The sequence below is a fragment of the Chlamydotis macqueenii genome, chromosome 10, assembly GCF_036417535.1.
Source record: "Chlamydotis macqueenii isolate bChlMac1 chromosome 10, bChlMac1.mat, whole genome shotgun sequence".
Classification (NCBI taxonomy): domain Eukaryota; kingdom Metazoa; phylum Chordata; class Aves; order Otidiformes; family Otididae; genus Chlamydotis; species Chlamydotis macqueenii.
The window spans coordinates 15,053,960-15,077,920 of NC_141565.1; the positions used below are offsets into that span (position 1 = coordinate 15,053,960).

The 23,961-nt window shown below is 42.9% G+C and overlaps 1 protein-coding gene across 1 annotated transcript in view; it reads left to right on the forward strand.

Annotated features, from left to right (window-relative positions):
• PTPRG (protein tyrosine phosphatase receptor type G) overlaps positions 1–23,961 on the forward strand; it is a 401,938-nt gene that overhangs the window by 340,941 nt on the left and 37,036 nt on the right. Inside the window, exon 14 of the mRNA XM_086755857.1 lies at positions 21,726–21,817. Within this exon, the coding sequence (XP_086611983.1) occupies positions 21,726–21,817 (92 nt within the window). The remainder of the gene's footprint in view (positions 1–21,725; positions 21,818–23,961) is intronic.

Below are 23,961 nucleotides of genomic sequence, written 5' to 3' on the forward strand. Positions count from 1 at the left end.
TGTAGAACTGAACAGAATCTTTGGGATGAGTTCTGTGAGAGAGCCTCATACTTCTCTGGCAGTGCTTTTCTGTGCAGAGGAAATGACACTGAGTAGCAGGAGATGTGGGTTCTTTTTCTGACTTGGTCATTGATTTTTCTGTGTGACCCAGGCCAAGTCACTTACGGTTTGACAGTATTGTTGTTGAACTCAGTGGCAAAGACCTCAGTGGGAGCAAGCTCAGGTGTTCAATATTTCAGCATCTGAGTTCTGTCACTGGTAAAATAGCAGTGAAGAAGGTTGGTCAGCCAAATTTGTAAATCAGTTTGTAATATAGAAGTGAAAGCTCCAACATAAGACCAAGAACTGTTGTGGTTGCTTTGTCTAGTTACCATGCCTTGGAAAACTGCCTTTTGGTGTTCAATTCTGGGGAGCTTGCACAGCTCCATTGCTAAGACAGCATTAAAACTTCATTGGGGAAAAAAAAGAAGAGCTCCTGCCTGTAGCAGGTTGTAAGAAGTGCTGAAATTGTTATTTGAACCTATCTCTAGGTTTTATTTTATGAGTACACAATGTGTTGTTCATCTACTGTACTGATTGAAAAAGGAACATTGCAAATTTACAGACCATTGTAAAATTGCTTGCTTACAATGATAAAAGCTGCTTTCAGCTTACTCTAAGTTATTCGTGATTCTGCTCATTTTCTCACTCATGGAGGATGCTAGGTGCTAACACTTTCTGAGAGCCTGTGTGTTGATTTTAAAAATGCCTCAGGTGCAGTTGCATGAGTATTTATTTCAGCAGCAGTGGTTCAAGCAGCCTCCTCCGTTCCTGCCCTTGGTCTGTCCTCTGTGATGCCAATGCAAATGTTTGTACAACAGGGTGAGGAGCTGGATTGAGAAATAATGCACGTTTTTAAAATAAATAAATAAAAAAAAAAAAGTGGGGCTTTTGTGCACTGATTTAAGCCAGATTAGCTCTCAGTCTGGTTCGTATAGTAACCAGACAGTTGTACCAGCATAACTGAGGGACCAGCACGAGGCAGGGGTGAGGAGGGATGGGGATGCTCATGCTGACACTGCCCCAAGTGATGCCTGAGGACACATCCAGGCACTTGTGCTGAGCTTGGGGATGGCAGTGCCCCAGACTACAACTTGTATCATCACAGGCAGTGAGGAGGATCAGCCAACAAGGGCAAGAGATTTCCTAAGCTGGGAGCCAGGCAACGCCACGGGGAAATGAGGGGAAGCATGGAGGTGAGTGGTGTGCCTGAAACCTCTTGCAGCTTCCATCTCCTTTTTAGTGACCAGATGTGTCCTGATCATACTGAACAGGGCATGCCTTTGTTTTCCTCTGGGAATGGCTGTGTCTAGTCTCGTATGATGACAACCAGCCTCAGAGGGATGGGGCAGGTCACTGCCTGGCAAGTGGGAGGCAGCCCAACCTGATTTGGAGCCCTCTGATCTCCCTGCCTCAACCCACGCAATGCAGGAAAAGCACTTCAGCTTTTATTGCAGAAGATCCAGGTTGTATTTGATTTTGCCAGTGCCGGAGGTAAAGGTACAGAAATATCGGGCCCTTTTGTGTGCTGTACCTCAAAGCGCTGCTCGTTTTCATTGAAGGGGAGCAGGCCTGTTATCAGCTCCCTCTTATCCCGTGCGGGTAGCCGAGCTCATCATTTGTGCCGGCGGCAGGCGGCTTGCTTTCAAGCCTGAAGCTTAGGGCGGCTGCCGGCTGCTTGTTCTAGCTGTTGGTATTGTTCTTGGAACGCTCGTCTTTCTTCCATTTCGAGGAAAATCAATATGAAAACTTCTCTGACAGAGTCTGAGCTCTTTCATCTGGCAAAACACAGCCTGGGGTGAGGAGGAGAGCCCGCAAGATGATCTGCTGTCCCAAGTCGTAGCTGCTGTTCCTGCCCTTGTCGGCTCATAGGCTTTTATCTTCTCTTCTGGCAGGGAGCTGAAAAGGATCCGGCCTGGCTGTTTGCATGGGCGAGGAGGCGCCGAGGTTTTCTCTGTGCGGGAAGGGCTGAGGGAGGCGAGCGCAGCTGTGCGCCGAGGAGGCCCGGCCTCCACATCCCCACCATTCCTTCGCATCTTCTTGCTCAATAACCGTTTCCCAAATGGCTACTTTAGGGCCTTTCAGAAATCACAGGAGTTGTCAGTTGTTATAGTAACGGACCCCCTGCTGCGGAATTGGCCCTGAGATGCCCATTTGGGCTTTTGAACAGACTAACTCATGCTCATTAGACAAAAAAAGAGAGAGAGACAGATTTGCAGATGGAAAGTTGCTTTTTAAGCATGCTGGATGATCTGTTACGAGCTAGACTGTAGAAAGGGGCATGTTCTCTCATTATATGCCTGTTACTTTTACTCTTCTTTAATTAACACTACTTTTACTTTTTCTTGCAAACCAGAGCTCTGCAGGATTGCCATTTCCTCACTGGTGAGGCCAGTAGTGAGCTGCTGCTTTTCAAACGAGCAATATTTGTCTTGAGAAAAGAAAGAAGTTGGAGAGGGATTTGCCAAGAATTATCATGATATCTACAAAGCTCAGAAAATAGTACTTTTAATCCTAATTATACAGCATCAGGAGCAACATCAAAGTAAGCACATTTTGACCTGGGAATGTCCCATTTCAAGGAAATTGCACAGTCTAGGTTTTGCTTCAGGTTTAAACCTGAGCAGTCCCGTTAATGTTAACAGAGTGACTCCTGAATAACTGGTATCAGCTAAATCAGACCTTGCCTTTGTAAATTTTGAGTCCACAAGACTGAAGATCCTGTAGCACCTTAAATGGGTTCTCAAGAATATGCAATTGCAATAACAAGTTACTTCTTGCCAGGTATTTGAAACCAGCTTCTTCCTGTGTCATACATGTTCAGCCTTCATCTGAATTTCATGAAGCAGTGTTCTCCTCTCAGCTGTCCTGTAAGTGGAAAGCAAATCCAGATCCATAGCAGGCTGGTGTATCTCCAAGTGTAAATAAGAGAGGACTGTGGTTGTTCTTGTGCAATATACCTTTTCTATGAAGAAGTTAGTTAGACCAGATGGGCAGACAGGGTTATTAGCGGAGAGGGGAAGCAAGTGATCTAGTACATGAAAGTGGTCTGCAAGGAATATGTGGTCTTCTGCACCCCTTGTACTGGGGATGAGGAGTCTTTGGCTTAAATTGCAGCAAGAGTTTCATCATAGGAAAGACAATAAAGCAGTGGTCTACAGAATTTCCATCATTTCTAGGTTCCAAAACAAGGCTAAGGAGCCATTCATCAGAAGCACTGCAGGAGTCATTGATCCAGCACGGGAGCTTTGAGGCCCATTCTCCGCAGCTCTGTGCCGTGAGCTTTAAAGCATACACGTGAAAAAAAGAGGAAGAATGGTGTAGTGCCATAAATTGTTCTGTAAATCACAGACTAGAAGCTTCGGAAGACATAGTTTAAATGCATCATGTTTAAAGTGAATAATGTGAAGCTGATAAAGGAGCACGTCTAAGAACTGAGGAGAGGAGGGAGGGCTCGAGCTTTGATGAGAGAGTGAAAGGAAGATACAAATGGGCAGGAAAGAAACTGCAAAGGCAGCTTGCAGAGGACATCTGTGTCAGGGGACCCACAGGTTGGTGGAACAAAAATCAGCTTGGAGTTTTGTTCCATCTGTTCTCCTGCAGCAGGGAGCCTAAAAGTACGGAATAGTTAAGAGTGCAACAAGGATTTGAATTTTAAAAGCAAAACAGAGGAGAAGGGGTTGGTGTTGCTGCGGTTTGTTGCCCTGTTGTGTGTTATCTGAGGCACCATCCCTACTGCACGTGTCAATGCTGTCCCGTTATCAGCAGTGAGGGCCAGCATGAGGCCACCCCTGGTGCCAAGGGCAAAGACCCTGTGAGCAGGCACCCAGGGTGACCAAATCCAGACATCCCTGGAGAGGCTCTTATATGAAAGTATTTTCTTGCAAAGAAAATGGGGAATGGTGTTTGCTCAAAGAAGCAAGATTTCACAGCTGTGAAACCACCGGTCCCAGAGCCAGCAGTCCTTGTGCCTGTTGGATTGTTGTTATTTTTAATGGTACCTTTAAATGAGAACTCCCACTCTGAAACTGTGCATGTTTCTCAGCTCCTGGGATGTTCATACCCTGTGGGTCCATTGTGTGAACATCTTTTCTGCAGGCACTTTTATGGATGTGGCCGTTGAACTCAGTGGGAGCCCAGATCTGCATCACCTTTATTTTAAAAGATAATGTCAAGCATGCAATCATAAGTCAGACAACAGGAGAATATGTGCTTGGCTTGTGGAAGCCTAGAATTCAAAATACTATGTTGGTGACCTTGAAAACTGCTAAACAAAAAAAAAAGTACACTTTTAAAATTTTTAATTTGCTATACAATGTGTCCCATAAGAGCTGAGACATTTAGGCCATGCTTTTTCCACAGGCCTACACAGGCCATCCCATTCATTAAAGGAGATAAAGTTTATGCAGAAGTCTTTGCAGCAAGTTGGAAAACTGCTGTTGAAACACTCCTCACCGCTTTGTTCAGAGGTATGATGTTTCCCCGACATTTCCAGAAATACCTTCTTCAGCAGAGAGAGTAAATGGGAGCAGGCAAGGGCAGCTGAGGTCAGGCAAGGAGGGATCTGTGCTGCAGCTGCAATTGATCTTTCTGTTTTGTTTCTGGGGAAATAATTAAATGGATTAATTGCAGACTTTTTTTTTTTTTTTCTGGAAATGCCTTCCCCAGTGCTGTTGTACTGGTGAAGTCTTGGAAAAAAGAGCAAGATTTCATGTGTGCAGTAACTGGATTAAAGGTAGTAGTTACAAAGTGTAATTCTGAACAAGTATTTTTAAAATATTCAAATATTCTAGTTAAGCTCCATTAGGAAATAGTTTGTAGGTGCTGACAAAGAGTATGCCATGAGGAGTATGGGTTTCTGATAGCTCAGTGGTAGAGGATGCTGGGTACCACTGGCAGCTTCTACTCATCTGTTAGGTCTTTTGTAAGCTATTCACCAAGAAACTTTTATACAACTAAAATTTTTGAAGCTATGATTTAAAAGGGAAACAAATTTCACAAATGCTTTTTGTGAAATTGAATCACTTTGGAAAAAAAAAAAGACTCTTTCTTACGAAGATGGGTGCATTCTTTTTCCTGTTCCTCTTCTCAGCTCAAAGAAACAATTTATTAACCCATTGTTGTTTGATCTGCTACTACTTTATGTTTTCTATTGATCAGTTGCAAGTTTATATCTTTTCTATAGTATTCTTAGTATGTAAGAGTATGTGTTAAAGTGTATACAGGTATCTCTGGAGTGGATTCACTCTCATAAATTGGTACGTTCAGATTTACAGGAACGCCTCGGACAAACTGTGAATGAAATATCCTGTAATACAAGTAGATGTACCCAGAGGGAACAGTATACCTCTGCTATGAAACTGTGAATTAACCACAGCAACCAGATAAATTATACTTTTTTTCTCTCTGCTTGTAACCGTAAAATATAGCTATTGAAGGGCCCTGTGCTGTCCTGAGTCCCTCAGCAGCATTTGGACTAACATTAGCACTGGCTGTTTCTCAGCAGGATGTGGTCTCAGCCTAAAATTGTAGGGTAAGAATATTAAATCAGTTCCGCAATCTGAACTAGTTGGATAAATACTAGGAATCAGCAGCCTAGTAAAACAATAACAAGCAGGCGTGGACTTAATTTTACTTTTTGTAAAACCTATGCAATTTTGGAAAAATTAATGCCTTGGAATGCACAAGGCATGTTGTGCTGCTCTTACGAACCTTGCAAGTATGTGAATTCACTCAGTTTATTGTAGAACACCGAGTTTGTTAGTTTAAAAGAAAACATTTCCTTTATTGCTATGAACAGCCTGTATTTTACTCCACTGACTAAGAGGTTAAAAACCATTTGAGCTCTAACTTTTAAGCTGACACAGACATAGGTGGCGTGGCTGGTTCTTGGTTGGTGAGTTGTTTCGTGTTTTGGAAATCCTGTCTTTTCCAAAATAGAACAAAAACATTTTGAAATATCGTACGAAGTGACATTTATAAAGTAATAGAAATAAGCCCAATTTAAATTTAAAAAATATTGTTAGTGTTTAAAAAATAAGAAAATAAATCAAAACATTTCTCAATAATGACAAATGTTCTATTCCCTGAAGGCTCAAATTTGTTTTTTATTTTCCTTTGTGATCTAATTATCAGTTAAATGGATATATTTCTGCACCGTGATTCACTCTCTAAAACCATTTTTTAACCACCATCAGAAAGTTTCCAGTGAGTGCTGGTAAAATTCCTCATGTTTTGTAGCAGCATGAGCTTATCTCAGTCACCCCCATGTTAAATACATTTTAAGCCATTTTGGATCAGGCATGTTCTGTCACGCCAGGGGTCAGACTGAGGGCTACAAGGCTGAATCCTTGCGGATGGGAGCTTCTCCAAGTCGTGTGTAAAGGGACGTCTTTCCTTTTGCACAGGCATGAGGCTGGTGATCCAGGTGCTCCTCGGCTGGAGGAGCAGGATGGGCAGCGCAAGGGCAGAGGATGCTGAGCCGGGCCAGGGAGAGCCTCTTCTCCCACTGTGCCCGGCTCTGCTCTCCCAGCAGTTATGGCTGCAGTGAAGATTGCAGCAGTTGTCCAGTGCTAGCAGTACTGAGGGCAGGGAGGGCTTCCAACCACATCATGACTCAAAATCATGATCATTTACTCTTCAGAGTCTTACAAGTTTCCTAAATTTCAGTATTCAGGGGTAATAGCAACTGGTATTACAGACATGAAGTGAAGGTTGTGAAGATGCAGTCCTCGTATCTGTCATTTCTTATATATATATATATATATATTACTTTTTTTTAAATAAAAGCTTAGGATGGTTAGTCTCATCCCATTCATACAGCTCCTTCATTTTGAAGCATTCAGGGTACTATTTCAATCAGGGAGTAAATGGATTTGCTTTGCAGTTTGCTTTTTAGAACCTACAAATGCCAGTTTTGTGAGTTAAGGCTGAATCTAGGCTTCTTTATCCACATAACCAACATTTGCACAACAACAAAAAAATATTCTCCTGGCCCTGATATTATTACAGGCTTCATATTCACTTGAATGAACTATTTTTCACTGCTTTCCTCACTGCTATAGGTACAAACAAGCCTTTTAACCTAAAGAGCTTTTCCTGCAATCTGTTTATTCTTCAGCAAGCTTTTCTGTAGGCTTTGCATGACAGAAGTTGTAGTCATGTTTTCTGCTAATGCCTTGTCTCTCTACAGCTATAAGCTTGTCCTGTGCCCTTGTTCTGTCTAATTTTGGGGAGCAGGAGGAGGAAGGTAGAGAGAGATTAACAGCCTATCAAACATCAAGGACATTTACTTGGTTTATATCTGCCAGAGTTACTTTGAACATGCTTTGTGATATTGAGGGGTGTATACACTTCATATTTGTCCATAATAATTCCTTATTAGAGAAAAATCTAGTAATAATTCATAATGAAGTAACACCATTTGCATGCACAAGTCACCATAGTTTGGCTTGGGTGATATTTAATACTGAATCTATCTGGGCAAAGCAATTGTATCTCTGTGGCGATCAATCCTAAAGAATAAAAAAAGTTGAAAAGATTTTTTAAATAATTTGAGGAAAGAAAATACTCTGTTTTTTTTTTTTTTCTGAGACCAGTGGAAGTAAAGTTTCTGCTTTCCAAAGGAAAATACAGTAATTAGGAAATTTGCAAATGGAAATTGGCCTGTGTTGGTCTGCATCTTTATTTATGTCATTAAATGGAGTCTTTAATTAGCATATATATTATTCATGTTTCAATATAATCCATTTTATAGTCCAAGTTCAAATATAAAAATCAAAATGGGATTGATGCACCCTATTGTTCACATGCAAAGCAGCCTACATAGATGTAAAGATATCAGGTGAATTGAAACATTCATATTTCATAAGGATGCAGTCTACATTTTCTGAAATTATGGCTTGAACTCTTATTTTTAAGTTTTTCTAATTTGCATACATATTAGTCCTCGTTTAAATGATGTGTTAATTCTATTCATTAGACTTCAGTGAATGCTTCTAACTCTCCTGATAATCAAGCATAGGTCCCTGGAAAGCAAATTATGGACTTTCATGTTGCAAAACCCATTGTAAACGTGACATTTATCACTGCAAAGCCAACTCATGTGGAGCACTTGGCTGCAGTCAGGAGGGCAGAACCCTTTTTCTTATGCTTATAGCAATGATTGTCAGCTGTGATTAAGAACCTGGCACCAAGTCCCTGATGTCTCTTCAGAAATGACCGGGCACTTCACAACCGCAGCACCCTTTTGATGGTAAAAATGCCAGTTCAGCTCTTCGGGGTGAAAGAGTAACTTGACCGAGGTCCTTGCATATAAACAGCTTCAAGAAAATGGGCAATCAAGAATCTTCTGTTCCACGCAACATAGTGGTGGAGACAAGAATTTGGGGAGCTACAAGGGCTCTGCAGCTCTCTGGGGTTATTTGGCTGACAAAGCAGGAGCCTGCAGCCTTGGCTTTGCTGCTGTCCAAAATGCAGTTGTGCTTCAAAATCTCCAAACAGTGACCCTGAAAGCAAAAGCACGAAGGTGACGACAGTGCAATAGGAGTCCTTTCTCTGTGTATCTGAGCCAGGTCCTGTAGCGAATGCAGAAACAATCTGTGGGAAGAAAAGGGGCAACGAGATAGTACTGGAGTTAGGTGTCTGCCGTTGCATATTGATTTGCCAGGCTTTGACAATTCATCTTTTTAATTCTAGGTATAAAAGCATTGTTATCCCAGTGGTAAACCCGAGGTGATAATTTTGCAAGGTTTTATGTTGATGGGGTGAGCCCTGAGTGGTCCCACACAGGGAGTTGCCATGTGTGCTCTGATTAATAAAAAAATTGATGAGAAGAAGAAAGATTCGTATGCCATCAGTGCGAGGAAATCCTTGACATCTTTAAAGGCCCATAAGTTTACTTTCCATCTGTTTTTTGTGGAGTCTGGGCCTTTTCAAAAGCAGTGCTGATGTGCTGTGGGGAATTAATTTAGTTCTTTGCGGTAGCAGAAGGTGGGAGTTCAACATCACTGTTTTTGTTATCCACAGAGCTGCACGGAACAAGTTCCCTGTTGAATAGTTTAAAGGAATAGGTGGAGACTACTAGAAAGAGACCTGTTGTCCCCGCAGCTAAGTTTTATTCGAGATGCACTGAGTAAGAGAGCAGAAGAGAAGGAATCACAGTATTTGATGTACATTCTCAGCAGCTGCTTCATCTCACCATGTCTGAATGTGTAATCTCACTCTCAGGAGCATTCTGCATGAGAAGCAGCTGGGTGCTTCTGAACACAGAAGAAATGTGCCCATTTCACCAGCGTTTGTGATAATCCAGGCTGCAGCTGGGCCTACGGGGAAACGAAGTCTGTGTTCTCTTGCAACTCTGAGATTTCAGTGGGTTCCAGCGTTGTCTATAGGATCTGAGCTTGTACTTGGATTTCTCTCTTTCGTTAACAGTACTTCCTTGTACTGAAAGTGTACAAGAGAGTCCCTGAGCTTTATTCCAGCTTTTTTGAAACAAACCATCTGCAGCCCTCTCCTCCTTCGCTCCTTGGATGGCAAGTGTGGGGTCCCGTTGACTTCCATGCTCTAGGAGAGGCTGTGCTAATTCCCTGTGTGCTGAGCACAGAAATGGATGCTGAAGAAAAGGGTCTTTAAACCAGCCCTAGCCCAGGGTTTAAGGTTATCCACAGTTCTCTGTGTGGTTTGGTTTTTTGTTTTTTTTTTTTTTTCTGAAGCCTGGAAAGTAGACAGTTCAGCTCGCAGGGGAATAAGGCAGCGGATGAGCATTCCCCTTCCATGCCTCTTTCCAAGCATCTTTTTTCCTTGGTGCGCCAGACAGCAACTCCCCACCCCAGAGAGATGCGTTGGCAACCTCACTCCTCATTTTTTTTTTCTGATGACTAGATTAACTTTAACATTGTCATTGCTCTCTGCCAACCTTGTTGTATTTACTGAGCTTTCTGCGAAGGAGGAGTTAAATTCATATGGGTTGGATGTTTTCTGTTACAGCTCATGTTCTGTTTTGACCTTCTTGGCTTCACGTATTTTCCCCTTTTAAAGTTGCTCGCTGTATCTGAGATCTTAACATCAGTGGGCTGCTTTGTGGAAATAAATATTAATGAGATGGCTGCTGATAGCATCATATGGGTAGAAACAAATGCTTTTGTAATAAATGGAATTTAATATTAATTGAGTGGTTTGGAGTTAAAGCAGGATATAAAGTGACAAGCTCGTGGCACAGCGAACTGCCCTTTGCAGGAATCCAATTAGAAGAGTGAGCAGCAAATTGTAAGCAAACTTGCTGTAATCACACAGGGGCAATACAAGAGTGGAACATAATCTGGAGCCTGGGACCTGTCCCCTTGAATGTCTCATAATTTCCATGAATCAACATTTAGTTACGATGTGGTGCCAAGTTTGCATTCTTCAGCTCTTTCCTTGCAAGGCTGCCTCCCAGTCAGACCAGAGAGAGACGATACGTTCCGCAGTAAAAGGGCACATCAATTAGATGCACTGTGTTCCGCTGCACGTCTGTCAGAGAGAAATGACTCATTTGTTAGCCTCTGAAATTATTTTGCATTGAAAAATCTTGTGCTGGTGTTACAGGGTTTTGCCTGATCACTTACCTTTGTCATTTCCTCAATGAGAATGATCGAGTTGTTCCCTTTCCGAAGTGCAGTGTTTGCTCATGACTTGGAAAAATAGATGATTTGCTGAGATAAATGGTTAAATGCCGCCTGGAGTAACCAAGTGCAGTTGTCACAGAGATATCTCATGTCCTGAAGAGTGATGTAAAGTGTTCACTGGGTTTAAATTGTTCAAAAATAGTTTCTCTAAATATTATGTATCATTTTCATCTGGCAGATGGAGCTGCAGAAGCTGCTATACAGTTTGTTTGTAGCACTTCAGAAAACCTGGGTATTGTGTGAAATTAGAGGCTTAGCAAGCCTCCAAAAGTCAGGGTGTGGGATGTAAAGTGAGGGTGCGGGAGTGATAAAGACCTAAGCACAGCGTTGGGGAAGCTGGGGCTGTGCTTCCAGGGTGATGGAGAAGCATTTGGGGAGGGGTACACCCAAGGAGCAAGTCAATTTATCCCTTCTGTCAAAATGGCTATGATCAGCCAGGAGGCAAATGAATAAATGGATCAACAAGTATTTCACACTTGTGTGTTCTCGACAGGAAATCACAGATCTGAAACCAAATGTCTGGGACAGAGCTAGCAGAAATAGTGGCAAAATACTCTGCTGTTTAGTCTGCATTTTAAACATTTTTAGCTCGCAAAACTCCTAGAATTACAATACTGGAATAAAACAGGAACTTGTTACTACAGTTCCCAGCAGAGATGGAAATAGCTGGAGTGGGTCTAGCAGCAGGACCCCGGTCCCGCTGGAAGCTCCCGTTGCCTGCGTACCCAGGCACGTCTTGGTGGCCGTGGTGACTGCCGCTGTCTGCTCTGCTCCCAAGCTCGCTCACTCGTTGCTGCACTAATGGCAGCAGAAGCACCACCAAAGATCACATCAGAACGTGGAAATGAAATGCATGAATACAACAGGAGGAAAATGAATCTGAGTTGCCAGAGGTGTCAGCACCACGTGGTTCACCTTGGAGCAGGCATCTCCTGCGTTCCTCGAGGACGGTGTGTCTGCCTGTGCAGCCGTGTCCCTTCAGGAGCTGTAAAAGAAAAGGCAATACTGAGCCAAGAGCTGGTGTTTAATTTACATCCCTGCTTCTGAGCAAGTGCCTGATGCATCTGGGCACATTTCTTCATACATTGAGGAGCGTTCATATGATCTTGCTAAGATGCAAACTGCAATTCTTGTGGGCTTTTTTCTATTTTTCCCCGGCCCCACATTTATCAACCCTGGAAGGTTATAAAGAGCTTAATAAAAGGTAGATTAAAGCTTTGGAAATAGTGCAAATAAAGGGAACAGTCTATAAATAGAAAATATATTAAACTGTATCTGGTGTTAAGGGATCCGATAATTAACATAGGTTCACTGGATTTCTCCTGTTTCGCTTATCTGCAATGAACTTTTATCTTGAATCAATATGTTCTCCTCCTGTGATTAGTTTTGTTATTAGATGGTTCTACAGACTGATTAAGACAACGGGAAAGCAATAGTTTATTTGCCCGAGTGTATACTTATTGAAAAAGAGTTTGTCATGGGGATGAAAAAGCAGTTTCTAATTTTCAGAATAATTTTGACTGATTTCTTAAAGGCAAAGTCTCTTCCTCGTCTGTTACTTTATGATTTTTCAATTCTTGACTCTTGTGTATAACTGAGGGCCTGCTAATAGACTTCACGGTAACTTTTCTGATATCCCTCATACTTTGAGTCCTTTTTGTGTAATAAATGTGTATTTCCTTGAGCACTTTCAGGATCATCCTTCTAGTCTCCTCTGCCTCATGGTGTAATGGATTCTATCTCTGTTACTTATAATATTTCCAGAATATGTACTATGGCTTATTTGGTCTGTGGAGATGGTAATTGGAAACATACATTGTTTTCATTTTCTGTGCTTCTTTATTATGCCTAAGTATGCTTAACACTGCTTACTGCTTTTTGATTTTTTTTTTTGTTATTGCTATTGTTGAAGCTATTATATTTTAGAAACATTCTCAAAAAATACTGCACTGTTTAATGCAAATGTTCCTGGAAGGATCCTACTGATGTGCCGACTTTTTATTCTGATGTATTAATTGATGTGGGTCCGTTGTGTTCAGCGAAGGGAGCCCCGTGGATCAGTTCACACCGCACGGGTTGTCTGATTTAACCAGAGCACGATTTCCAAGCCTACAACTCGTTTCTCTGCGGTATAGCTCTATTAATGCAGAGCTATGCCCAAGGTACTTAGCTCGGCAGATGAGGAGGACTGGAGCGGACAGAGCTCACGCTAATGTCCCTGCCTCTCTCCTGGCATCTGAGACGGGTCACTGAGACTCGGGTATTTTTATAGAGTTAGTTAGAGATGGATTCAGCATATCGCAGCAGAATACACAGCGTGGTATTTCTCAGTGGTTTGGTTCAGCATAGTTTATTGTCTCTGATATTTGTGTTTCCTTGTCACATTTGTTAACCTTTGAATGCACGAAACTCATTAAAGCAATTCCTCAGACATGCATACTCCAGGCTTCCCCAGAGCTCTCAAGTCACCACCAGATTAGCATCAGCGACAGCAAGAAGCGAATCTCCAAATGAGTTGATTGATAGTGAGATTAATGATCCTCAAGATTTCTGTCCAGGTTTATTATTTGGCGGCTTACAAATCTTTGTTTTCAGGGAATGAGTGGGGAACGAGGACCTGCTGGCTGCCACCCGGTCTGTATTAGCGTGATGAGGTGACGTGCGTAGCCCTGGCAGAGCCCTAGCATTAGGTGGTGTATTTTCAGTGTTCTCATTATCTGCCAGGTACTAAATAATTTGCTTTTTTGCTCCTGGTGCCAGCTGCTCTTTTCTTTTCCTTTGTGCTGGGCTTCCGAAGGTGTCTTTTTGTGCCATTTCTAATTGTGTTCTAAACGGAGTTAACAGAGAGTCCATAAAAAATTTTAGGTGGCCATTTCTTTATGAAATGGCCAATGAAAAAGCCCACCCTCCAAATACATAGTGATGACAAGAGAAAAGACACAATCACACTTTAAATATTTTATCCTGGCCCCAAATAAGCTGAACATGAAATATGTCCAGCAGCGTTGGGAAGTCTTCCTAGTTCTCTCGTGCAGCTTTAGTCCAGGTGCACGTGGACGTGTCAGATGAGAAAGAGGGAGCTGCCCATTGAGTATTTCATCCTGTATAGCAAACTGCCATTTCTGCCTGGAGATGGGCAGGGCCATCAAAACAGAGGAAAATACTCTGCTGAAATTTTTAGCATGTTTTTGTGTGTACTTAGGTCTCAGGCTGTGGCTTGGAATACCTAACATAATTGTCAATCAAATGTCCTGATACCCTATTTGGGGAAAGGAAAGAATATTTTTGCAAAGGAAAGAGCAAGGCTCTTCTATTTTGAGAGTAATTAGGTGTGAGTAATTAGGGCCATGTTCCAAAGAGACAGCCCGTTTCTGCTCTCCTCTCTTACGTGGGATCATCTCTGTATTGTTTTTCGTATAACACCACTTCAACCCAGATGAGTTACACTTTGCGTTTGAAAATACCTGTATTTTACCCTCCCAACGTGCCACCCTGTTTTTATTCTTTCCTTTCCTGAGATTCATCCCAAAGGGAATTCATGTCCTGAAATGATAATATCAAGTGTGCCCCATTTTGAGTTCTTAGAGGTGCTACTAAAAGCTCCTCTCTAGTAAGAGGCAATCTTCATTGATTGCTGCAGTTCTTGTGATTACAGAACAACTCTTCACTTGGTTAAATTTAGCTTCCTTCTGTGAGAAAGTTTTAGGCTCCTTTTTAATATTACATGATGTTTAGGGCATTGGAAGTGTGCATTTTATGGGAACTGCCTGCGGGATTATTTGATTGGAAAAGGCATGTCTTTTGTTTTCCTCTGTGATTTTCTAGTCTTTGTTATGAATGTTGCATTAAATAAATAGTTGGCTCAGGGAGAGGAAAATGAATACACCAGGCTTCCCTTTGGTTTTTAAAACCATGCCTAATTTTTAAACCATTTTAAGATACCACCTATAGGTTTCTCTACCCCATTTTTGCCTGAAGACATTAAAGTTTGGAGTGGTAATGCATATAACCAGGGAGCTTGTTCTCTTGCAGTAGAAAATACTGATGAGTAAACCCATTCAGTCATCTGTAAAACTGCTGAATGTGTCCAACACAGCTGTTGTGAGTATTGATTAAAGCAGGAGGGGAAGGTCTGCTGCTGCTAGCCCTGTCAGAGGTCACCAGGAGAGTAATTAGCTACCAAGTGTTACAGGGCCAAGTGTCATCTCAAATGAGGTTTCACCATCGCCTTTGCTGTTCTCCAGGGACACCAGGAAGATGGGACAAGGAAGCGTGGAAAATGTTTGTGCTGACTTAAACTAAGATTTATCCACTTAAAATTTGCAGTTAAAGAGCTTTCTGAGTGCATTTCTGCATTGGCCACCTGGGCACTTCGTGGCCGCACAGCTGATGAAGCGGGGAGGACCAGAAAGCATTATCTTGGCATCTGTTGACGTTTCTTAACTGTTTAATTATTTGAATACCCTTCTAAAAATTATTATTTCTTGTATAATGTCTGAGTTCAGTACTGTATGTGATGTACATGAGTGTCTAGTCTCTGGGGCAGGGTAAGATCTCAGAGAATAGGGAGAAGAGGATTTTTAATTTTGTGGAGAGCTGTGTAGTCAGCTGGCAAATTTAGGCCATAAATATTAAATTAGCTGTCTTTCTATTTGGAAAGTCCCTGGTCTTGTTTGCAGATTAGTTTTTCAGATGGACAATTTTACTAGTGGTGTATTCTTCATCACAAATCCTGTGTCAAAGTTTTGTCCACCTTCTTTTTTTTTTTTTTTTTTTACTATTTGCCTTTTCCCAGCTTTTTTTCCTGTCTTTATTTTTCTATGATACTGCGGAATATGTGGTTGTAAGTATGTGTGGTTGGACTGGTGATGAGCATTTGGATCCTTTTGGCTTTTGTGGGACTGCGTGGGTGCACAACAACCCACTAGCGTGAAAAAATATTTCTCCTTGCCCAGAGGAAGTCCCCTGAAAGGGACGGTCTCCTTTTCACCATTCTGTCTAGGAAAGGATGCCAAGGACTTGGCACGCTGTGAACTTCTGAAACCTATCTGTGTACCGTCTAGACCTCTCCAGTTACCATATCTGTGCGATGCTTAACACTGCTCAGGGAGATTACAGGCAGAAATTGCTTTGTGAGGAGAAAGCAGATTGTCTTCGGGAGGGATATGCAGGAGAATCAGCATTATTGTAGGGAAATTGTCCTCCTTTTTCAGCTTTCCTTTATTCTCCTGGTTTTTGTGCATTCCTGCTTTGTATATCTTCCCGTAGCTGAAGCTCGGTCAGCCTTCACTGCTCCAGCGTAGCGTAGATTCTTTTATAACTCAGCTTTTGAATTCTGATCATTGAGTGTTAAGACCTTGAAAGGAAAATAATTGTAGAAAATTGGGGCAATATAAGCTATTTTCTGGCCAAAAAAAAAAAAAGTAAATGCAGATGCCTCTCTGATACAATGAACGTAATATCAGTGCTCCATGCTGGTCACTTATTCATATTCATAAGATCAGATTTTTTCATGCAGTTTTTTCTTCTCTTTTTCTTCTTAACGCTTGAGTCAGTTTTATTGCTCATAAAAAATCAGTGACTGATGACCCCAGCCGCAGCAGTGCAGACTGCAGACAGCTGTTGTCCAGGCTCCCATCCACTGCTCTGCTGGTGACATGGCCGTGATTTGCAGCGCTCCTCTTGTTCCATAGTCTGCGGCTTTTTTCTGAGGAGTCATTGCCAATTCTGACAGTGACAAATGCTTGCCAAGGAATAGTGAAGCTAGTTTAAAGTGCAGAGCCATGTGTTACTAGTACACTTGACTGCATACGTACTCTGGTTTTGGTGCCAGCAGAAACCAATCTTAATTGTGTCTCCTGGAAAACATGCAAAAACAGTTCAATGAGAATCTGAAGCATCTTTTCTTCTATTGAAACTGAGAATGAATGTGCAGAGGTAGTGAAAGGGATCGTTTCCTGTCTTTGGGTCCTTGTTTGGGAGTTATTTGCAGACCGCCCCCCCCCACCCCATGATGGAGGGGCATGGTGAATGAATGCCTGTATCCAGGTTGCATTTGATAAAGACTAAGCCATGTCCTGTACAGCCTGGTTTAGAGGTCCATCACGGATCCTGGTTTGACTCCTGTTTGATCTTCCCTGTTCTGCCCACCAGCTAAGGACTTTGTGTGTGAAAGTAGGGTGGCTGCAGGGACTGTTGGCCGCTTTGTTAATAAATGTGCCTTCTGCAGCACTCCCATCTGTGGGAGGCTGTTTCTGGAGGAAGGGTACCCAGAGGACAGGGTTTGCCGTGCTCTGACAGTAGTGAATAGGCCTCCAGGACTCTTTCAAGCCATCTGCCCTTGAATTGGTCATGCTTTAGGAGGTAATGACCCAAGAAGAGAGTAGTTTCAAGAAACCAGGAGCCTAGAGCTCCTAGATGCTATTGCAGAAATAAAGTAGTATAAATCTGGCTGGCCTTGGAGAGGGAATACACGCTGCTCCAGCCAACAGAAACGCCTGGAAGGAGGAGCAGATCCCTCATGAACAAGGGAGCAATGAACATGCCAGTCATTTCAGCGCGTGAGGCAGAACATGGCTCTTGGGTACCCCTAGAAAGTGAAGCATTCCCCTTTGATTTTTCCTGTGCTCAGCTGCTGTCCTGGTGGTTTGGGCCAGCCACCGCAGAGGCAATCGCCTGCCCCTCCGCAGTAATCCCTTGCTCCTTCTCTCCCTGCCTCAGCTGCTCCGGAGCAGCGCCGATCCCTCGCCTGTCAGCACAGATCAGGGGATGCTGCCCACGCTAGACGGAGTACAGAGGAGAAAAGGCCAAACGCTGCCCTCAGAGCTATTCCCAGCGCTCCCGTCGACTGCAGTGTGCGCTCTGTGTTTGTATTGGAGGCAGTATTAACTAAACACCAAGGCGCTGTCTTCTACGCAAACATAAAATGCGTCCATGCTTTCAGGCCATTATGTGATCTGGTTCTCCCTCTTGCTTTTAGATGAGTATAAAGGAGAAGCTGCTTGAGGTTTATTAACTAATAACCAAGGAAACCTGTTTTGAGTGTCAAAATCTCACGAGGCATCTCTTCTTCTACGGAAGCTAATCTGGCATTTTACTCAGAGGAGATGGAACAAGCATTTAACCCAGCTAATCAGGACCATCTCTTGGCATATTTTTATGCCTGCAGCTTGATAATAAGGTGCTGCTGCTCTGGACTTTGCATCCTGTTAGTTTGCTTTAATAACCCACTGCTGGTATCTCTGGGCAGGGGGATGCTCTGCCTTGCGTCGGCTTTGCCTTCCAGACTCTGCCTCTGCTCCTTCTCCAGGGAGATGCTCATCTCGCAGTGTTTTACTTTTTGCAGCTTGGTCCATATGTGACAACTGTGTGTCTGATCACCACGATCTCGCACAGTTATTGTACCCCAGGGAAAGTGAGCCAAAAAAACATATGGGGCTAGAGAAAACGGTGTGCTTCGCTGCACACAGGCGTATTTCAGAGACGACAGACTCTTTGGTATTTTGCAGAAAAGATTTGAGCTCTCTGAAATCTTCTGGAAGTAGAGTCAAGGCTGTGATTTGCTTTTCCTCAACCAGTGCTGCAGATACGCAAGAATTATTCTATAATTAGTGTTTCGGTTGTTAAGATTTTAATAATCATTTATGCCATTGACAAGTCCTGATTGCTCATTCACTAAGGACTGCTTCTGTCAGAAAAAAAAAAAAAAATCTGTTCTTTTTTTCTGCTGATGGTGTTGGTTTCCTGAGCAAATGGGCACACAGGTGCAAACACCTGCACATGTATACTCGCTGGGGTTAAAAGTTACAGGCTGAAGTGCTGATGTGAGAACAGCTGTAGACTTGCACCTTGTCTCGCCGTGCATCCACTCCCACCTCTCTCTGTGGCTGCTTCTCCAGTGAGTCGAAACAAGCAATTTTCTGCTCTCGTCCTTTTCCTTTATCCAGCCCTCCCCATATACGCTCGCAGATTTACTGCAGCCTCTTGTAGCCTTAGCAACTGCTGCCACTTAAGGTTTGTCTGCTGAGGGAAAGGTAACGAGCAGGGGAAATGCCAGGGGATAGATAGGAGCATCCTAAACTGGGGGAGAAGGCAGAGACTAAATTGTCTGAAATGCCTCTCAGTAGCCTTGATTCCAGCTATCAGTATTTATTACTACTAAGTAGACACGGATTTGCAAAATAATCTTCTTGGGCCCAGGCGTTTCATCACTTAGTCAGTCCCAGGCGGAAAAATGGACATTATCCAAACTGGGGGCCTGGAGAGATCTGCCTGGTGCCCTGGGATGCATGCTCCCTCCTGGAGCTGCCCAGAGGAGAGATGCAAGGGTAGGAAACAGACCCGGTAAGGCAGAACTTGCTGGAAAATTCATTCAACGAGTTTGTGAAACCCATCGTCAAAGGTCTTTTAAAGATGGACCCACTTTATCCTGCTCTCAAGTTTGAGCCTGCGTAGTCCCATTGGTGCTGGCTTGTGCTGTCACCGGGAGCCCCTGAGGCGTGGAGGGGGTCACAGGACAGGGATGCGATGGCCTCTGCTCAGTGAGCTCAGCTGCAGAAACTAAACTTGGAATATTTACAGCAATTATAAGCAGTGAAAAAAAGAGTTTGAGAGGCATGTCTTCACCTAAGGTGCCAGTACCCGGCATTGTGAAGCAATGAACGTGCTGCGTTATGTATGTATATACGTGAGAGAAGAGTGTATTTCAGTGTGGTGTTTGTGACTTGAGAAAACCTTTAGTCAAATTCCATGGTGACTGCCTTTTCGAAACAGCTGCAGAAAGTCTTCCAAGAACAAAATACAGAATTGTTAATGACATTAATGACTGTAGCAAACTTTACTGTGTGAAATATTCATTTAATACATTGTTATTCCAGCATCGTGCTCAGCAGAGATACGCTGGGCTAGGTTTGCAGCTATCGCCATTGTGGGCCTTACAGTATCACACAATGTGATTAGCCAACACAATTACATGTTTTGAGGCTATTAAGAAAAAGCTATCTTATGGCTGCATAAAAACCCATAATGCCAGCCTATCAGAGCCTCTCAGAGTATAAAATAACAAATTAACAAAAAATAATTGCTTTTCCTAAGTATCATCAACTTTAAAAAATCCTGTAAATCCCTGCGTAAAGGTCTGTCTTTTTATCAAACACCTTCTTAAAGCCTTCATTACCAGGACAAACCGTTCAAGGATTTTTGTAGTATTGACTCAAGGGAAAGAGCCCCAAATACATCAAAATCAGGAACATTTTGCCTGTTTCATATTCATTGTTTCTTCTTTATACGTGGCTGATTTATTCTGCTGCGTGCCCCCAGGGTGTGCATTGTCCAAAGTAAAGGCTGCCAAAAAAAAAATGAGAACAGGGAGCAAGTAGGGTGGGGGGAGTTCAATCCGTGTTTTTAAATGCTGTGAGACTATTGCACATCTTGCATCCTTGTGTGTGAATTCACCTTATGGTGTTTCTTAACAAAAGCATACTCACGAAATAAATAACTTCAGCACAATGCAAGACGTTGTGCCTGAAAATAGAAAGCTGCTCCGAGACAGTTACTCCGTGCTGTGAAATCCGCTCTCTCCTGCTTCTGCATTGTCTTAAGTTGTACTTGTGCTGCTGTAGCATGTGCTTGCATTGTAAAGCACTGTGATTGTGCAGCAGAAAGTACAAACGCATAGAAGGCAAGCACCCATTAGTATTTTAGGTTCTGGTTTTGCCAAAGAGAGTGGTTTGATTTCCAGTGACTTTTTTTGCTCTCTGGCATGTATGGGTGTTGAAAACAAAGGGAGCACAAATTACTTTGGCAAAGCCGGCTCTGCGGAGCAGGCTCTCTATGGAGAGCACAATGCCCGAATTACGGAGAAACAGAGTGTAAGGCAGAAGCTTAGAAGCCACTACGGGCAAATAGGTTTCAGCAAGGGAACCGGCAACTTGACCAAAGGCGCTGCTCGCAAGGCCGCCCGCAAACTTTGCCCAGGTGTTGAGGAGCAGTTGAATGAGGGCTGCAGTGACGGGGAGCTTTCTGCCGTAGGAAGCTGTTGTTAAGCCCCCTGACAGATGAGAGCAGACCCTTCTCCTGCCACAATAGCTGCTCACACCAAGCAAGACTCATTAAATATTCAGTTCCAGCCTCAAGCAGCTCATTAAGTCAGCAATGAGCAGTGACGCTGGTGTTGGAAAACCCTGCCTCGGTTAACATCACCATGCAGAGTCTCCTCGGATCTCTTGATGTTATTCTGCTCAGTACCTTTTCTGTGATGACCAGCTTGTGCTCTCTGCTTTGCATTAAATACAGGTAAAAAAGAGGCAGGTGGATTTAAGTTCTCCTATTCTTTACAGGCCCTTTCAGAGATGAGTCCTGGGGCCCAAGCTAAGTGTCTCTTGCATTTTTCTGTAGCAGCATATGTAATACAAGTTTGCAGGAGGAGGATGGGATGAGGGTTATATGGATTTAGTTTTAAAAAACAACCAAACAAAACCCTGCAATGCTTGAAGGATAACTTTCATAGCAGAACATTGTGACATGCAGCAGTTACAGATGCTGTATTACAGTCTGGCGGCTGCTACACAGCAGGAACTTTTACAGTAAGTGTATTTTCCCTGGAAATGCTAGTGTCTTAGGTGGATTTTGACTTGAACTGTATGCTGAATGTGTTTCTTGTGTGCAGAGTTTCTTTCTGAATGATGTATTTGAAACGTGTTTTGCAACCACTGACTTTTGTGAGTATAATTTCATATTCCATAGTACTTAGCAAGAATATACAGAGGCATTTATGATGGGTGGATGTCAGATGTCAATGAATTAGAGCACATTAGAATCCAGAATTCAGATTGTAATTCTAGGAAACGCACGTATATTTTCACGCATCGATGTTTTACAAACTACGTCTGAAAGTATGGAGCAGAAGTGGAACAGAAACGGAGAAGCAGAACATGTGCAAAAGTTTTTAGCTGTTTTTTTTTTTTTTCAGAGGGCAGGTTTTCACACTCTGAATCTATTTTTTTTTTCTTTTTCCTTTAACAGAAAGTGTTTTCAGACTGCCCATTTCTATGTGGAGGACAGCAGTTCCCCCCGTGTGGTCCCCAATGAAAGTATTCCCATTATACCTATTCCAGGTAAGACTGGCTTAATCTCCTGTGTTTGTTCTGCTTTTTTTTTCTGTTTTAATTACGTAAAGAAGAGAAGGTCATGCTTGTGATAAATCATGGGGTTTTGGTAGTAATTTGTTGTATCAGTGCTGCTTCGTGTAATTTAAGGTGCTTTGCAAGGGGGCTCTGAGTGCCAATGCTGTATTTTTCCCTAGGCATCTCTCCCACATTATTTTAATAGAAATCTCGGAATAACCTTTGTAAAATGTCAAAAACATGAACAACACATCTTAAAAACACGAAGGCATTGCATCCAGCATGAAAGCAGCTGCTCCATCGGGGCAGGGTGTGGATGAGGGATATGCAGCTCCACTGCTGTCTCAAGACCGGGGTCTCACCCCCTGCTTCCACCATGGGGGAGAGGTGGTGTCTGCTGGGACTCAGGAGGAAAGCAAGACACAGGGATAAGCAAACAATCTCAAGTAAGGTTCAAAGCCATCTGTTAATTTGGTATTAATAAAGTTACCAAAGGTCAAATTCTCCTCTCAGCCATACTGAGAGGGAAGCTGGAAGCAGAGTTTAGTGCTGTTCTCTCTTCGTGAGGCATTTCCCCTGGGAATTATTAAGTGCAGGATCCAGCTCCCTTTAATGCTGACAGAGAGCAGCTTGGTGTTACAGTGGCCTTTGCAGCTGCTGTCTTGTTTGATGTTGCGAAGTTTCACAGGCAGAACTAAGATACCCAAAATCTTGTATTGACCTCAGTCTGTCAAGTGCTCATACTTGTTGCTTCAAGGTGTTTTAAGTTTCCTGTCATATTCTGTAGTTTGTGTCATTGGTCTAAGATTCATTCTGCAGCTAATTAGGTTCATTTTACCAAAAAAAAACATTTAAAGCCATCTTGGAGACACTGAAGAAATGTGCTTCCTAGAAAAGTGCAAGAATCCGCTTGTATTTTCCTTGATTTTATTCAGTAGACATGTGTGACTTCTTTCTAGAAAGCATCTTTCAAGGTACCCATGAGAACAAATAGGAAAGGTTAGCTATTTCATTCCTACAGAAAACGTTAGGCAGTTTCCCTTGCAGTCTGACACTGTGCCACTCAACATAAAAGAAAACATGCTGTCATCCCCTCTCCTTTCTGTGGCAGACTGATGCATGTTCTGGCCACCTCACTTCCTTAGCCAGGAGCCACCCTTCTTCTCCTTTAGGGTCTCAGGAGATGGGAGGTTTTAGTCTTAGACCACTTGCAATGGGTTTTCACAAAAGAACCTAAACGGTTGGAGAACTCTGTTCTTCCTAGTCTAAAAGCAGGAGGAGCACATCCCTGTTGGGGCTCCGTCTTTTCGTGCTGTGGTCTGTGTTGCTGAGACAGTGGTTCTTCCCTGTTTCACAGGAATGTTTTGATGGTCAATCCATTAAAGACTAGCTGGTAGTCATATAAATTTTAATAAAGGTTGAAGAAATTCCATTAAAACTGTGCAGGTGGCAGGTACCATAAGGCCAGCACGTGCATGGCCTTCTAGCATGTAAAAAGTGACTGAGAACAGAAGAACCTTGCCTTTTGGGGACATCTTCCCATGACTGGAGCAAGCCACGCTTTTGGACCACAGCAGCTTTGGGACTGACATGATGCTACCGTCACTGCGGCGCACGCTGGTCTGCTCAGGCTCACTAATGCTAAGAGCTGCTCACCTCTGATGAAGGCACTGCAGAGCAGGTGCTGCATGACACCTCCCGAAGCTTTGTAATTAAAAATCTGCAAGGACTGTTGATGAGCTCTATGGCACGTGAAGAACTGGGCCTTAGACAGAATTTTTGTGTAGTTGGATGCAAAGGCAAATCCAGCCCTCAAATTACCAATCCAATGACAAGATACAGACATCCAAATGGAGGTGCTTTAATCTGAAGCTGAATCATCATGCCCAGGTCTTAAGAGAGAATGAACTGATGAACCTGAAGATCTTGGCACTGACAGTAAAGCTATTCAGGCCATCCAAAGCCCAATCACCCTCTGGAAGTGCCTCTCTGTGTGTATTAACTATTCCCTGAACAGGAAGTCTGTAATGAGGCTCTAAGTTAGTAGAGATAAATTCCAGCTATGCTGGCTTTTTCCAAAGATTCTGCCTGGAAAGATCTTGAAGCTCTCCTAAACATTTTCCTTGTTTGGAGAT